The sequence below is a fragment of the Hyaloscypha bicolor genome, assembly GCF_002865645.1.
Source record: "Hyaloscypha bicolor E unplaced genomic scaffold K444scaffold_183, whole genome shotgun sequence".
Classification (NCBI taxonomy): domain Eukaryota; kingdom Fungi; phylum Ascomycota; class Leotiomycetes; order Helotiales; family Hyaloscyphaceae; genus Hyaloscypha; species Hyaloscypha bicolor.
In genome coordinates this window covers 1,766,235-1,784,295 of record NW_020194685.1, presented here as the reverse complement: position 1 = coordinate 1,784,295, position 18,061 = coordinate 1,766,235, and the positions used below count along the sequence as shown (strand labels likewise).

The following is an 18,061-nucleotide window of genomic DNA, read 5'->3' as shown; positions in this document are numbered from 1 at the left end:
CCTAATAACTATAATCCGGCTAGCTTTTATTTCTATATTATCTAGGCTAATTATAAACCCCAGGAATTCTATTCTTTCTATATTAAACTTGTATTTTACTAAGTTTATAAAGAGCTAGTATTATTATAACTACTTAAGTATATATTAGATTACTATTATATATTATTCTGGGTTCTCTAAATAAATCAAAATATTATCTAGATAGACTATATAAATAATATCTATAAGGCCTATTAGTATATAGTTAATATATATCTAGAATATTACCGGAGTATTAGATAGTCTAAAGAATATAATATAATACTTGAAATATTTATAATATATTTAAAATACTATTTTTTACTTATTATTTTCCTATATTTATAACTAATAATAAGTATTTTTTAAGTCTAGCTTTATATATATCTTTGCTTTATAAAGCCTATTTATAGTTTTACTAATAAATAGTAATAGTATTTGGTTTTTAATAGTAATCCTATTTAGATTCCGGTAATTAATATATAGATATAGGCCGCCTCTTTTCTTTAGAATAAATATAATTAGAATACTAGCTAGGCTAATAAAATAATGGATTTATTTCTTTTTTAGGCTAGTATTAAGATATTCCCGAAGAATTTCAAGCTTTCTTTCTAATAAAGTATATATAGAACTATATAGTAATTAGGATCCTAGTTCTAGATCTATATAATATTCTATTATATAATAGTTAGGTAATATACTTATAGTTTTTATAGAAAATACTTAGAAAAGGTTCTAATATTTCTTGGGAAATATAACTATTTTATTAGTAATAATAGTAGTAATTCTTTAGCTATTTATTATAGGATAGGTAATTAATAGAAAAACATATACTTTATACTTTATTACTTTAGTAAACTTTCTAATATTTAGAACTTTAATCTTTTATAATTAAATCTAGTATTTTTATATTATTTCCCTAAAGGAAATTAGAGAATTAATCTAATAAAGCTATAGGAATTCAAGTATTATATTAATATAATTTAGATTAAAATTATATAATATAAAGTATATATTAGTCTTTTTTTGGTTTCCTAGTATATTTTTAGTAGTAATCTCAAGAATATAATCTTTATATAAATAGATTCTCTTTCTTTTTAGTAAAAACAAGGAAGTTACTTTTAATATTAATAGAATACCTATATCTAAAGCTAATTTTCTCTTTATATAATTAGCCTTTATACCCGAGTTTACTAATACTTTAATTCTTTAATTATTTTTCCTTATCTTAATAATAACCTTAATTATTATTCTTATTTTAGGGGCCTTGCTCTCTATAATATAAACGAGTATAACTACTATAAGGCATATCCGTTTCCCGGCTTCTTTAGTTCTAGGTATTTATATAACTTATAGCTAGACTTATTATAGTTATAATAAGTCGGTTTTCCTTAATTAGGGCAAATAGTAATATAATAACTTTCTTTCTAGTAAGTAAAGCAAATTATACCCGGTTTTATAAATCCTAATACAGGTACTATATTAGACCCTATTACTATATCTTTATTACCTCGGTTTTATAAACCTTATAATAGGAATATACTTTTTTTCCGTTTCTCTTTATTATTCTCTTTTTCTTTTCTCTTATTTTCTTCTTTTTATAGTTTTATTAGCTTATTATTATATTCCCGTTAAATAGACAGGTTTAAATTATTCTTAACTTTTATAGTAATAAAGATAAGCTTTTTTCTTTCTTATAAAGTATTTCCTTAATAATTAATCTTATTCTAGATCTCTTGCCTTAAGCTACTAAATAAGTTATTTTACTCTTATAGTAAATCCGTATATCCTAAATTATCTAATAAGCTATCTAAGTAAGATATAAAGCTTTAAATACTTTAGCCTGGCTATTATTTAGTATTCTTAAACTTAATAAAAGTATTATTATTATAGTTTTCTAGATCTAAGATAGAATTCTTTATAAACTTAATAAAGATCTCCTAATCCGTAGTATTAATACTTACTAATTACTTCTTATACTTTCAGATATTTCTGGTTATATTCTTAAAATAAGAAATATAATATATAACCTTTATTATATTAGTAGTTTAGGTAATTCCGCCATTTTTATATTACTTTAACTCTGCCTAATAAAAGAAGTCCTGGGCTTTTTTAATATTCTTTCTCCGGTAAGTAGGTAGTTCTCGGGTTTTTAGAGTCCTCTAAACTAAGAATACTACCGGAAGTATAATAGGTTCTATACCGGATATCCGAATATCTTTAAGATAATAGATCTAAGCTTCTAGCTTCTCTAGATCTTTTCTCTATTATATCTCTATTTCTAATTTAGTAATATAATAGTAAGCCGCTACTAATTTCTCTATTATTATTATTCTACTAGCTAGTTCTAGGGATATCTGAGTTCTACTTTCTTCTTCTAATTAGGTAATATAAAGAGTACTTGACTAGATACTTCCCTAGATACCCGGTTAGGTTGCCCTAGTAGTAGTAGAGGTGCTTCTCCTGGTTAATACTCTAGCTATTAATATTTTATCTATTAATAGCTTAACTATCTTATAATAAACTACTTCCTAAAGATTAGATTAATTAGAATATAAGGCACTTAATAGTAGGGTAATATATAAATAGTTAGGATAAATAAGCTATAGAGTAATACTTGCAAGTATAACTAATTCCAAGAATTAATTCTAATAAAAGACTAATTAATACCCCTTTCCAAAGCTAGAAGTATCTCCTTATATATTTCCTAGTATTTAGCCAAGTATATAAAGCCCTTTACTTAACTAGGAAATGCGAGCTAATATAATTCGTATAATTCCAATTATAAGCTTTATCTAAAATAGGGAACTAGATCTATAATATCTAATATCTATTTATATACTATTATATATACTTATTATATTAGGTTACTTCTCTAGCTATTACTATAAAGTACTAATAATATAACCGAATTATATAGATTTAGGCTTATTCTTTAGCTATATAAGCCTATATCTTTTATAGTTAATTAGAATATTAATATATATTACTTATTTTCTATTAAGAATAATATTATAATCTCTAAGATTTAGGATAATTATAGGTATATTAATACTTTATTTATTAATTAGAAATAAGACTTTTATATATTTTTTAGTAAACTTAGCTAGCTTTTTATTAAAACCGTATATAATATAGAATAAGAAAAGAAGTTATAGTTCTATTTCTAAGAATTACTTTATAAACTAAATAAGCTTTATATTAATAAAAGTATAACTATTAGCTCTAGTATTAATAAGAGAAAAAAACTTAATTCCTAATTTATTTATACTAATAATATAAAGTATTATAAGAGTATTTCTTTTTATTAGATAAATTAAATTAATCTTTACTAAATCCATATTATAAATTCCTAAAATAGAGACTTTTTTTAGAAATACTTATTTCTCGGTTTTATACAGAATTAGAGCTTAAATTCTCTAAATATTTTACTAGAATAATATATTTTAATAGAATAAGAACTAAGCCCGGCTTAATTCTAGAAAGAGTTACCTTGGTTTTCTTATTATATAGAATTAGATAATATCTAATATAGTAATTAAACTTATTATAATTAAAGTACTTAATAATTAAGAAATCCTTAATCTTTATAAGATATTACTTATATTTATAAGGAGATATATACTTAATAAGAGTAATTAATATGGGCTCCTTAGGCTTTTTCTTAGAAGTATATTTCTTAGAAATATATAGAAATATAGTACTAGAAATAAACTTGACTAGAATAGTTCCTATTTTCTTATATTTCTTAGTTTTCTTATATATAGCCTTAATTTACTAATTATTAGTAATATAGTACTAAGTAAAACAAGTAATATTAATAGAAAAATTATTATAATATATATATACTAATTTCTAAAGCTTTAATAAGAGCTTCTTATTTAGTTTATACTTAATATCTTAAAAACTAATATTATTTTCTATAGATAATTATAAGAAAAAAGTATAGAACTCCTGAAATACTTAACTAGAATATATTTAAAGCTTACTAAAGTTATAATAAGTATTCTATATCTTATTAGGGTTAGAGTATAGCTTCTTTAGATAGGAATAGAACACTAAGAGCTAATAATACTAATTCGAACTATTTTTATTTATATAAGAATTAGTTAGGGCAAGAGTATTACTAATAAATTTACTAGAAATATAAATAATTTTGAGATTCTCTAAAAAATATAAATTAGTATTTCCTTATAGCTTATTCTTAATCTAAACTAGCTAGTTATTAAAAATAGTATAATTTCTAGTAAAGAGAATTAGATCTAAGAGCTTAGTAACTCTAGTATTTCTAAAGAAAATATAAGATATAGGAAATCCTAGATAGAAATAAGTAAGAAATAGTTCGGAATTCTTTTAAAAGAAGTTCGAAATAGCTAAAGCAAGCAAAATAGAAATAGTTAGAGCTATTATAAGCCAATCTATTATAGCTATATAGTATTTAATATTATTCTCGAGCTTAGTATTATAGAACTTAGTATTCTCAAAAATAGCTTTATTATAATTATAGGTATTCTTATATAAAATAGCTTTTTAGATATTCTCCCGGTAGCTTTTTATAATAATATTAATATTTGAGAATAAGGTATTAGGTTTCTTGGCCTATTTATATAATTCTCTAGTAATAATATAGTTATTAGTTTCTAGAAGCTTTATAATAAAAATAGAGAGTTCTATTTCTATAGACTTATTTATAAATTCTCTAGGAATATTAATAAGATATTTAGTTTAGGAAGGGCTACTAACGAAATAACTTAAACTAGTAAGAGCTTTACTAGAAGCCTTAATAGAAGTTAATATAGTTCCTAGTTATATAATATTCTGGGAAATTAACTTATTATATTTTTCTTTTACTATATTCTTTCTAGTAGTTTTATTACTAGTATATATATAGAGTCTATAAGGTTATAAGATAGGGCTTGAGAGTAGTAATTAGGTTACTGGCCTATAAGTGCCTATTATTCTAGAACTTGGTTAAAGAGTAGCCTTTATTTAAGATTCTTTAATTTTCGGGTTTTTAGGAGATTTCTAATATATTACTAGTATATATTTATAAAAATATAAATACCTGATTTCTCTAAGAATTCTAAAGCTTTTTGCTTTTATTATTCTGGAATTTATTATTTATATTTCTAAGGTTCTATTATCTTAGTAATACCTATATTACTAATAGTTCTAAATTAGTTTATTTAAAATCCTTTATAGAATTAAAGGAAGTAAGCTTTAAATACTATTATAGGTATAGTATTTAGGGCTTGGAAAGTAAGATAGAAGGTTTCTTATAAAAATAATTTAAAGCTAAGAAAGAGAAAACTAGAATATAGAAGGCTATAAGAAAGTATATATATCTTATAGTATACTAGTTCTAAAGGGGCTAGCCTTCTAAATATCTCTAGTATATTTCAAGTATATTTCTCTAGTAAAGTAGCTGTATTATATATATCTAGGAAATATCTAGTATCTAGTAAAATATCTCAGATACTAGATATCTGGGAATTATAATAATACTTATATATTAATTATTAATATTATAAATAGATTTAAAAAAGTAGGCTTTAAACTACTTTTATATAATATATTCTAGACTTCTTATATATTTTTTTTAAAAATATTTAACTAATAATATAGCTTTAATTTAAATACTAGAATATAATAATTAATATTAAATATATTATTTAAATAATAATATTTATAATTAAGGCGAAATTAATATTTTATTCTTAAAATAAAATCCTAGGCTTTTTATATATCTTTATTATAATATATTAATAATTTCTATATTTATAAAAATAGAAATAAAGTTTTTTACTTTTATAAATTATTTATATAATAATATTTTTATTCTCTTATAGGCTATTCTAGCTATTTCAGATATTTTATATATTTTATTAAGCTTTCTAGTATATTTTCTAAAATTATTTTTAATAGAAAATTATAAAAATTATAGAAATTATAGAAATTATAATATTTCAAATATTTTTTATATTTCTAATAAATTCTTTTAATTATTTTATAGTAAACTGCTTTTTATAAATTAGATTAATTAATATATAAAATATATAATATAATAAAATATTATATAAATAATTAAAATAAAATATAAAATATAAAATAAAATATAAAATAAAATATAAAATGAAATATAAAATAAAATATAAAATAAAATATAAAATAAAATATAAAATAAAATATAAAAATATAATTAATTTTAAAAACTAGTTTTTAGTAAAAAACTAATTAATATTTATTTTCTAAACTTATATATCTTTATATATAAAATCTAGTATTTTACTAAATATATAGAAATACTAGTTCTAATTAGAAAATATAATCCCATATAAATACTAGTCTAATTAGACTATTAAATCAAGTTAGATATTTACTATTAATATATATATTATAGAAAAATATTATAGAATATTATTTATTATTATATTATTAAAAAAGAATATTAGTAATAATATTATTTAAAATATTAATTATTATTCTGAATTATAATAATAAAATTAATCTAATAATATAAGATAGGCTTTAAGCTTTTTAAAAGTATTTTAATAAATCTTATTAAATAAAAAGAAAATATTTATATATATAAGATTTAATAAAAGTTTAGTAATTTTACTATAATTATAAATAAATCTTTTATAAAAGTTATAAAACCCTAAAAAGATTTATATTTCTTTTATAATTCAAAAAGCTTTCTAATTTTTTATAATAATAATCTTTTTAGAATTAACTTTAATATTATTTATAAAAATAATAAAGCTAAAGTATTTTATATATATAATATAGAATTTATATTTCTTAAAATTCATTTATAAATCTATATTCTAGAAATACTAAAGGACTTTTTTATATAGAATTTATATTCTAATTTATTATTAGAATAAATAAAAATATTATTAAAATAAGTTATATAAAAGTTATTAAAATAATTAAATAAAATATTATTTATATAATACTAGTAAATAACTAGCTTATTAATTAATCTAAAAAATAAAACCTTATATTTATATAATTTATAATATATATAAAATATTATTAATTCTTCTAATTTAAAATCTATATAAATTTAATAGAAAGCCTACTAGATATTAAGCTTTATAAAGATTTTAGTCTAGCTAATTTTAGCTAAAGTTTTATTAATAAGAGAAAAAGAATAATAATTCTTATAAGTAATTTAGTTAAGCTTTTAATAGTTAATATAGAACTATTAACTTCTATTAAACTTTCTTATAAAAAGAATAAAAGCTATAAATAGTAATTAACTAGAAATAATAAAGCCTTTATTAAGGTTCTCTAGAAAATATTTCTTTATAGCCTCTAATTCTATTATTATTATCTTATATAAAAAACTATATTTCAGATATTTCTCTATTTTCTTTTTTAATTATATCTTATAATTATATAACTAATAAAGGAATAAAATATTAGAAGCTTTTTTAGAAAAAGTATTATTAAACTTAATATATTATTCGAAAATAATAAAATCTTTAATATTAGTTTTTAAAAGATACTTTTTTTATTATTTAAAAAGGCTATTAATCTTATAGAAGCTTATAATAAAGGCTTTGTTTTTGGATTATTAGAAGTTATAATATATATTTATAAATCTAATACTAATAATTTTAATAATAAGAGCTTTTATTAGTTTTCTTTTTATATATAGTTTCTTCTAATATAAAGTATTTATAAAATAAATAATACTAGCTAAAAAGTCTTTTATTTAATAATAGCTATTTTAAGTATTCTATTTATAAAAGTATTTAATTTTTAGTTTCTAAGAAATAGAAATAACTAATACTAGTTTTAGCTTTTTATTCGAATCTAATTTAGAATTAGTAGAATTATATTTAGAAATAGTATTATTAATAGAGCTAGTATATAGAAAGGAATTAATAATAAAGTTATTCTTTATATTATAATTCTCGATATAGGTCTATTTTCTAATAGTTTATTATTAGTTCTTTTTATTAAATATATAATTTCTGGTTTTAATATTTATTTAATAACTAGAATAGAAAATATATTTTAAAATAAGAAATAAAATCTTTTAAAATATAGAAATCTTTTATATAACTAAAAGTAATAGAAAGAGAATTTCAGGCTATATTAAATATTAGTTTTAAATATTAAAAAGTAAATTAAAATATTCTTTATTACACGGTGTAACGGTTAGCAAGCTGCTGTTTTCGGGGGGGTTTGGTTGCTGTTTTTGCAGGTCTGCTAACCAGCTCTCGGCTAACCGCGCACCCTCTTTTCTACTGGTGATACCCCGCTCATGCCAGGCGCCGTGCACCCATTAGCCGCCTACGCGAGAGTTGGTCTTCGATATTTCGTGCCATCTTCTCGACGTCGAACCCCCCCGTTTCTGGGGGGTCGCGAAGAAGCCAGAAGAAGCACCCTCTAGGCCCACTCGATTCTGAAGATGTACTTAAAGAGTGCCCTCGTCCTCCACCCTCTCCATCCCGACTTCTCAGTACCCATTATCCATTCACTTGTCTCCCAACCCTCCTCTTCTCCCCACCTCAAAACCTCATCTTTCAATCGAGCTCTCGTGGCAATAGTCGTCCCTTCTCCTCTATTGCAATCACCCTTCTACCCTCCTTAATCCTGTTAGTAACCGTCTCGACATCTCGATCTGCCATCTCCTACCCTCACCCAAGCTCTGTATAAGAATATACCAGCCTCGATATAATAAAAATTACTTATCTATTAACGACGAGTCCGATAGTATAAGCGACTCCGATATAAATAACCTTTTCGATAATAGCGATAATAAAGCGGATACAACTAGTAATACTAATCTAGACAGCGCTCTAGAGGTCAATAGTAATACTAATAATAATAATAATCTCTTTAATAATAAGGTATAATACCCGCCTAAATATTACCTTACTATAGTAGCCAATCTCGATATAGGACGGTTCCGGCAGAAGCATTATAGCCCCAAGATATAAAGTCGTCTTGACTAGGTCAAGAACTATTATAATTAGTAAGTCAAATCTAATTAATAATATAGGAAAACTCTACTAATATTTCTTTATTTCTAGGTATTATATTTTTATTAGACAGGATCCGGCCCTATATTTCTAGGAAGTCTCGGCCAACTTTCTCTATAGCTTCCTATACTAGATATATAACTAATAATAAGGGAAAGAAGGACAGAGGCGGCCCGGAATTAAGCATATAAGCTTACTAGAGATATTCTGGAAATAGTACCTTATAGTATATGGGCTCGAGATTAGTAAGAAGATTAATAGTATAATTCAAGTATAAGATCAAGATATAAGATATCCTATAACTTTTAGTAAAGCCTTTTAAAGTAAGGTTATATACTAATAGATCTCAGGTTTTTAAGGCTATTACTAAAGAGAAAATACTTAATAATATAAAGCAGGAAAGTACTATAATATATATTAAGGATCCGGCCAAATATATCTATATATTATTAGCTATACGAGAGATATTATTTAAGCTTAGCTAGCTTGCTCCCTTCGGATCTAATTAATCCTCTTTTATTAGCTTACGGGTATTACTAGTAATTACCTAGAGGCTCTTATCTAACTTTAATACTAATACCTCAAATTAACTCTAATCCGGGATTATAATAGCCCCTATTTATAACTCTTTATTAAGCTAATAGCTAAGTTTACTAAGGAATTTCTCGGTATAAAGAATATATATATTTCTCTATTTTTCCTTTCTAGATATAAACTAAATAGTCTCTAGTAATAAGTTTAAGATCCCAGAGATTATCTATAACCTAATACTCGTACTTAGCCCTTATATCTTTATACTCGGTATACTTTTTAAAATTCGAGTATTTAAATCTTCTAGTATTATTTCCCTAGAAAAACTATATAGTTTAAATATTCTTAATAGTATAAATAAGTAATAGCTCCTACTCAAGGACAAGTTAAATAATAATTTTATACTTTGCCAAGTTATAGAGACTACTTATAGTATTTCTCTTATATAGTAATTATAATTATTCTCTAATTTAGTTTACTATTAGGTAAAGATAGGTAGCCAGATTATAAGATTTATATAGGTAATAAAGCTATATATCCTCTATAATAAAGTAGCCAAGGTACTAAATAAAAGCCATAAGTATTAATCTTTAAACCTTACGGGCTATTAACTAATCTCAATTTTTTTTTATATAGCTAATATTAGTAATTCGCTTTAGAATCTTATTCTTTAATATTCTAGTATTAATACATTTCTTAAATACTACCTTAATTAGAATATTAATATTAATATCCAGAATATCTATTATGGCCAAGTGTCTTAGCGGGACCTAATAAGATTTACATACTTAATAAGCCACTCAATTAATCTCTATTAGCCACGGAAATTAATTATAGAGTAATCTTTATTCATTAATTACTATCCAAGTATTATTAAATTATACTATTACATAGCAAAACTATTAGGGGCCCTACGAGATTTAAAAAAAGAAGAAAAATACTAGAAGATTCATTATTGCCTTTAGAGCGAGAAGTAGTAGTAGCGGAGGCTTCTCTTAGTTAACCTTATAGACTATTTCAAGAAGGAGTAGCCAGTAATTAATAGCAAGCGGCAGTTATCTGGGAAGATAGTTAATAAGAATATGCGAGACGTATTAGAGTAATTAGATTAGTTAATACCGGAATACCTCCTTTTAATAGACGCTATCTTAATACTTCCGGAGACGACCCTCGAGAACGAGACTCAACGGAGAATCGCGGTAATTAGCGCCATAATAGCGTATTATGGCGTAGAGGAAAGGCCTCCTCCCCGTCACATTTAGCTTGGACGTCCGGTAAAGGATAATAGTCTTATAGTCACCCAAGGCGAAGAGCCTGAAGCTCTAAGCAAAGCAATAAGATCTATTGAGGGACAAAAGAGGCCGACCACATGTTGGATCTGTCTTGGGAATCCCGCGTTGACATTGCACGAGAGGATTGCCTCTTTCGCGACCCCAGGCTCCTTAAGCAGGCACTTTCTGAGGAAGCATGTGAGCAAGTTACAAAGAGGGGCACATATTGACTGTCAGACTCACAACGTCAGGCTGGAGGACCGAGTACAGTTACTGGTTCACGCAGAAAGGTTTCACGGAACCGTTTCACGCGGTCCGGCTGAGAGATTGATCACATAAATCATGCTTCAGCGACGGCGATAGAATATATTTCCAGAGGGGTTGCCAAATTTTGCATTTGTTCTTAATTGCCCAGTATAATTACGAAGATTGCGGCATAAAGTAACGGGATTACAGGGCCTTCGTACTGCAAGTCCATTTTCAGGCCACTTTCTACCACACTCACCCACTGAAGCCCCCTATATTTCCAGGCTACTCTCCTGTAAGCACGCTATAAACTATAAACAAGGGGTACCACACCTTTAGAAGGCATGTCCCCTGTGCTTACAGGGGCAGAGTCGCTAAAGGGTCCTATAATAGCTCTCTCACAGCGTCCGAGCGCTATAGTTGCTCCGCCAGCAATACCATAATCCCTGAAGATCTTCAAACCCCTTGCAAATGTCTCACAGCCCTTGTTTTCGGGGTTCGGGCCTGGAGTTACAATGCTTATAGCGGGTGTAGTCCCTTAAACCGCACCCTGGAGTCCGCTAAGACCCCTACGCGAGCGTAAATGCCCTGTAATCCCGTCACTTTATGCCGCAATCTTCGTATAGGTATACATCCAAGTAGCCTTTTCCTTACCGTGCCATCCATGTGCAGCACGAGGGCAAACAACAAACACCGTATCCACGTCTAAGGTATTTAAAATGTTCTATAATATCTTCGTGCATCATCTCCTCTTTTGAAACTTCCTGTTCTTGAGCAAGTGTGCGCCTTCGCAACCATCGTTGGAAACACCACATTATTTATCGTCTTTGTTTGTATACACTATTTATCTGAATCTTATTTGCGCAATGAGGGTGACTTTTGACGGGTCCATTCTCAATATCTTTTCCTTTCTTTGCCTGCTGTATGCGCAAATTGAGTAGAATTCTCTTAGCACGATACATTTCTCCGCGTTCTGGAAAGTCTTGAATCGACACTTCACGCTGTTACTGGTAGATTATTCGTGCTAGAATTCTTCTAGCACACGGTACATTCTCCCGCATTCTGGAAAGACGTGAATCGACCATTCACGCTGTCACTGTTTCACGGTTACGGTTTTATTGAAAATTCTAGGTACTGATAAAATTCTACCAGCAACCTTAGGAAAGGCGAACAGTTTTCCCGCAGTGGCATGGCTAAGCAGTCTAGATCTTGCCCTCTCTATTCGTTTTCTCCCTGTTAGGGGTATCAGGTACGGATTGGCACTAGCACTGTATTACTTTATATAACGTAGTTATTTGTTTTTCGCCATCTTTTAGAATGTATGTGCAAGGTTAAATGTTGAAAATTCGAACTTGGGTTTTCGCTTGCTTTCTCGTCATTGGTAATCTCAGTGGTCATGTGACGGGAAGGCTTGCGGTCAAGTGATTCGTGATGGTCCTCGTTCTGCTGGTAGAAATCTATTAATACAAAGCGTGTGGCGACTGGGTAAAGATTTTACCTCAAATTTAAGTGGGCAATTGATAATGAAAAAAAAAATTTTGGCTGCACATCACGTGTCTCCTCGGAGAGCACGGGTACTAAGACAAAAAAATTCTTGGCCAGGTACTTTGGGACCGAGGGGATTGTAGCCAAGGGGATTGTAGCAGGTAGCTGCAGCCAAGGACTTTGAGACCAAGGGTTTTGGGGCTCAAGGGATTCTGGTAACCCACCCAAAATCTTTCAGCCAATAGAATGATCCCGATCTCCTGGCTGTATTCTCCCAGGAGCTATGATCTCCTAGGAACATTCTCCTGGGAGCTGTGTTCTCTCAGGAGCTACAGTCTCCTAGGAACATCTTCCCAGTAGTCATGAGACACGTGATGTGCAGCCAACAATTTATTTATTTTTCATTATCAATTGCCCACTTAAATTTGATGTAAAATTCCAATTCTATTTTCAAGTTACATTACCTAGTCGCCACACTCTTTGCAACATTTATAGTATAAACTGTTTTGCTGGGTTTCAACTAGAAGCTATTTATGGAAAGGGTTCGATTTCGACCCCTTGAGGCTGTGGTCGAGCACGTCTGTTTGCAGCACTACAACGTGGAGTAGTAGCAGTTGAAGCACTACGACTTAGTGTACTACAATATGGAGTACAGTCGCTTACAAAATCGGCTTCCCCTCCACACTCGCTAGAAGATTCCGAGCCCCACATACCAGAAGGAGCTAAGCGCATTATCATGTGACCAGCAAGTCAGCAGCACCTTCGGGTCGCCGTCGTGGTCAGCGTGTCGCGAGGCTCTGGCATTTCAACCTCATTTCCTTCTCTCAGCAATATCGTAGCATTTTCCAAAACCACAGAGCCTTCGAGCTTGGATTTAAGCATTCTAAGATCTCTCGTTATAAAGCAATAACATCCCAATCCACATCAACAAGTTCAACCTGCGGGCTCTTGACAGCCTTGCGCTACACAGCAACCAATTTGCAATTGAGGCTATATAATAGTTGAAACCAACAAGCCCTCTATTCATTCTAGTATGCCATGGCCGACCCTTTCGGCACTGGAGCTGGGATCGTCGGCGTTATCGGTCTAGCTATCCAGATCACACAGGTAGTGGTCCAGTTTGGGATGGATTGGAAGGATGCACCAGAAGCAGTTAAAGCGTTTATGGCTGAGCTTCGAACACTGAAAACTGTATTGTCCGAAACTAATGTCAACATCCTTCTCAATACAGACTTCGCGGAAGCTTTTCAAAACCGACCCTCAGTACTCCTCTCGCAACTTGGACCTAATGCTCCCTCTACCAATGGTACGAAAGACATGCTCGAAATATGTCAGAAAGAGCTGGAGTCTCTGTTAGAGGAGCTAAGAAAGAGAGGCCAAGGACAACGGCTAAGCTGGGAGAGATTCAAAGGGGCTTTCCTAGCTAAGGACACTCGAGAATCAGTCCAAAACCTTTCGCGGCAGTGCCAATCGCTCAACAGTATGCTCTCAATCGATGCGGCCGTTTTAGGGGCAACCATCTATAAAGAGGTCAGAGAAGGAAGAAAAGAACAGCAGGAATGGCGTCAAGCTGACACGAAAATCACTTTGGCTATTCGAGACGGCGTAGATCAATCTAATAAGCGTCAAGAGAATCAAGAGCGAGAGCAAAATCGTCAGGCTATCCTAGACTGGCTCACCCCAACCGACTATACACCTCAGCAGAGCGACTTCATTAGCCGCCGACAGGAAGGAACTGGCCAATGGCTTCTGGACTGTGTAGAATTCCAAGAGTGGATGCACACCGATAAACGAACGCTATTTTGTCCAGGCATTCCTGGCGCGGGAAAGACAATTCTTACAGCCATTGTGGTTAATGACCTGGCTACACGGTTTACCGACAACGCAACCATTGGCATTGCATATATCTTCTGTAACTTTCGGCGCCAGGGCGAGCAGAAGGCTAAAGACCTCCTCGAAAGTCTACTTAAACAGCTTGCTGAAGGCCAGTCTTCTCTACCAGAGAGTGTGTTATCTCTTTACAGTAAGTACAAGGAGAAGCGTACGCATCCATCACTCGACGAGATCTCGACAACTTTGAGATCCGTGGTTGCTACATTTTCGAGAGTCTTTATTGTCCTCGATGCGATAGATGAATGCCAAGTGTCGGATGGATGTCGATCGAGACTCCTATCAGAAATCTTTGATCTTCAAGACAAGACTGGAGCGAAGCTCTTCGCAACCTCCCGACCGAATCTGGAGATCGAGAAAGAGTTCAAGGGATATCTCTCACGCGAAATTCTTGCCAGCGATGGAGACGTACAGAGATATCTAGATGGCCATATGTCGCAGCTCCGTAAGTTCGTCTCGAGCAGACCAAAACTGCAAGAAGAAATCAAGGATGAGATTTCAAGGACCGTTGAGGGAATGTATGTATCTTATTAACTTCCATCAGCAATGTTTTTATATTCACAATTGCTTAGGTTTCTCTTAGCAGAGCTTTATTTCCGCGAACTTGAGGATTTAACTTCACCAAAGGCTATAAGAGTAGCATTACATCAATTCCAAATCCAAGCTCAGGATTCTAGTGAGAATAAGAAGCTCAAAGTATTATCGAAGGTATACGATAGAGCAATGGATAGAATCAATGGGCAGAGAGAAGGCTTTCGACTACTTGCCAAGAAGGTTCTCTCATGGATCACTTGCGCGACAAGACCATTGACGACGTTAGAACTTCGGCATGCAATTGCTGTAGAAATCGATGAGCTCGAACTAGACGAAGACAACCTCCCAGATATCGAAGACATTGTCTCGGTGTGCGCCGGATTAGTCACAGTGGATGAAGAGAGCAATATCATCCGCTTAGTCCACTACACAACACAGGAATACTTCGATCGTACGCAAAGCCATTGGTTTCCCAGTGCAGACGCGGAGATTGCGACAATCTGCGTCACGTACCTCTCAATTAGTGTCTTCGAAGGCGAAGCCTGTCCAAAGGATAATGAGCTTGAGAAGCCATTACGATCAAATCAATTCTTCGAGTACGCCGCCAGAAATTGGGGACACCACGCTCGCAAGGGGCTTGCAACGACTCAAATGGACAGACTAGTGCTACAGTTTCTCGAAAGCGAAGTCAAGGTCGCAGGCGCGAGTCAAGCAATGCAAAACACCATGGCTCCTGAGGGAGTAAAAGGATTGCATCTTACAGCGTACTTTGGCCTGCGAAGTGCAGCAATCGAACTTCTGAAGAGGGGACATGACCTAGAAGCCACAGATTCTGACGGCCAAACACCGTTGATGTGGGCTATAGACAATGGGAATGACGAACTGGTAGAGGTGTTGCTACCAAAGGAGGCGAGCATTGATAAGTTTGATACGTTGAAACGAACAGCATTACACCATGCTGCATCGATCGGGCAAATCGTGTCCATGGACCTACTTATTCAACGCCAAGCAAACGTGGAGGCTCGAGACTTGCAAGGACAGACACCTTTGCTTGCTGCAGTTAGCAAAGGTCATAGGGCGGCGGTTGAATTTTTGCTACGCGCTGGTGCCGAGCTGACCGCGTTTGACGGAGAGAGAAAAAGTGCCTCGCATTTGTCAGTCGAGAGTGAATACTTCGGCACGGAAATAGTGGAACTGCTATTAGCGCATGGCTCACCTGTCGATATGATTGATGTCAACAACATGACACCATTGCATTGTACAGTACAGTACAATCGCAGAGACATTGCGAGCGTACTTCTTCAAAACGGGGTGGCTATTGACTTCGGAGTTCAGAGGAGGAGCTGGACGCCAAGGCGCCGGCATGGATCTACTGTGTACGAACTGAGCCATGCAGATATAGCTCAAGAGCTTTACACAAGCGATCTCAGAGGTTTGACTCCGCTCCATTTTGCAGCGTTAGTCGGCGATGCAGAGATGACGGAATTCTTTCTCAGTCAAGGTGCCGATCCTAATGCACTCTCACACTATCGAGAAACACCACTACATCTTGCGCTCTCCAAGAGCATCCAGGGGTCGAAGTATGAAGATGCATGGAATGAGGCTCGTTGGAGACTGGAAGATTTGTGGGATGTTGTGGAGCTCTATGACGAGGACGTACAAGAGGAAGTAGCCACTCAAATTACTAAAACGCGAAGAGCTGTGGTCGAGGCGCTTCTCAGAGATGATAGAACCAACGTCACATTGCAGGATGCTCAAGGTTTATCGTTATTACACAGAGTAAACTATAAAGAGCTGGACTCTCCACACATCGTTCGAAGCTTGATTCAGAAAGGGGCTAAAATCTCTGCTCGTAATTTAAAGGGACAGACGGCGTTACACCTGGCGAGCTTAGCAGGACATCTTGAATCAGTAGAGATCCTCCTCAACGAAGGAGCTGTCATAGAAATGGCCGACAACGAGGGCAAAACTGCAATTCACTATGCTGCCAAAAGCCGCAACGCACGGACTGTCGTATCTATCCTTGGAGCGTACCAAGGAGTTGTTCCCAATTTCTTGAACATCAAAGATAGTGTTGGAAGAACTGCGTTGCATCACTCAGTAGAAGAATCCTGCTCTGTTGAGTTCGATATGATACGAACGCTGTTATATCTAGGAGCCAGTGCCAACAACACGGATGACTATGGGAATTCGCCATTAGCGCACTATCTAAGTCAGTTCCGCTTTTTCACTGACCCAGTAATCTGCCAGCTACTGCTTATTCATGGAACTCATGCAAAGTCTGTCAACAAAGCAGGGAAGACTCTGGCCGAATTATACGCGACGTATGGGAAAGTGGAAGTTGAAGTCCTACAGCTTTTCAAGGACTACAACGTGGATATGGACAAGACAAACTCCAAGGGAATGAACCTGCTGCATACAATTGCGCTTAGAGGCTCTCTTACAGAGGAAGCCCTGATATTTCTCCTTGGAAATTTAGATATCCATCAGAACATGACAGACTTCTCTGGCAAGACAGCCCTACAGTACGCCATGGAAGAAGCAGAGCGAAAGCGCCATCCACACCTATTTGACCCCAACCGCTGGTCAAGGACGGCAGATATTTTACGGAAGCCCCGTCTGGCAGGTGGGGCTCAGAATCTTCTAGCGAGTGTGGAGGGGAAGCCGATATTGTAAGCGACTTGTACTGCAAGGTGACGTATGCGGTATGTTCGCACTTCAGACTGGAGTACTCCAAGTTGTAATACTACAATTCAGAGTACACCCGTTTGAAATACTACAATGTGGAGTATTGCAGAGTGACGTATGCCTTATGTTCGTACTTCAGACCGGAGTACTCTGAGCTGTAGTACTACAACTTGGAGTACTCCGGTCTGAAGTACGCAGCTTCGGTGTATTACAACTTGGAGCACGCTGAGTTTTAGCACTGGAAACTGAAGTACTATGATTTGTAACAAGAGCTATGCGTCGTGATGAGTAAATAATAAATTCATTCATCCATTTCATGATATTAAATGTTATCCTTCTCTTAAGCTTTATTTTCTGCGAAACCTCGTGCTTGCTAATCATATGCTATTCACCGAGACA

The 18,061-nt window shown here is 32.3% G+C and overlaps 3 protein-coding genes across 3 annotated transcripts; all 3 read left to right on the top strand.

Moving 5' to 3' along the window:
- Positions 1-13,867: 13,867 nt before the first annotated feature.
- K444DRAFT_547044 (ankyrin) lies at positions 13,868-16,024 on the top strand (the record flags this gene model as incomplete). Its single annotated transcript, XM_024876275.1, has 3 exons — positions 13,868-14,114; positions 14,190-14,958; positions 15,013-16,024. Coding segments are annotated over 3 exons (2,028 nt in total), but the record flags the coding sequence as incomplete, so codon positions are not given.
- A 36-nt stretch (positions 16,025-16,060) lies between these two features.
- Positions 16,061-16,738, top strand: K444DRAFT_486737 (ankyrin; the record flags this gene model as incomplete). Its single annotated transcript, XM_024873124.1, has 1 exon — positions 16,061-16,738. A coding segment is annotated over one exon (678 nt), but the record flags the coding sequence as incomplete, so codon positions are not given.
- A 45-nt stretch (positions 16,739-16,783) lies between these two features.
- On the top strand, positions 16,784-17,026 carry K444DRAFT_477094 (ankyrin repeat protein; the record flags this gene model as incomplete). The annotated part of the gene is made up of 1 exon (XM_024872945.1): positions 16,784-17,026. A coding segment is annotated over one exon (243 nt), but the record flags the coding sequence as incomplete, so codon positions are not given.
- Between the last annotated feature and the right edge of the window lie 1,035 nt (positions 17,027-18,061).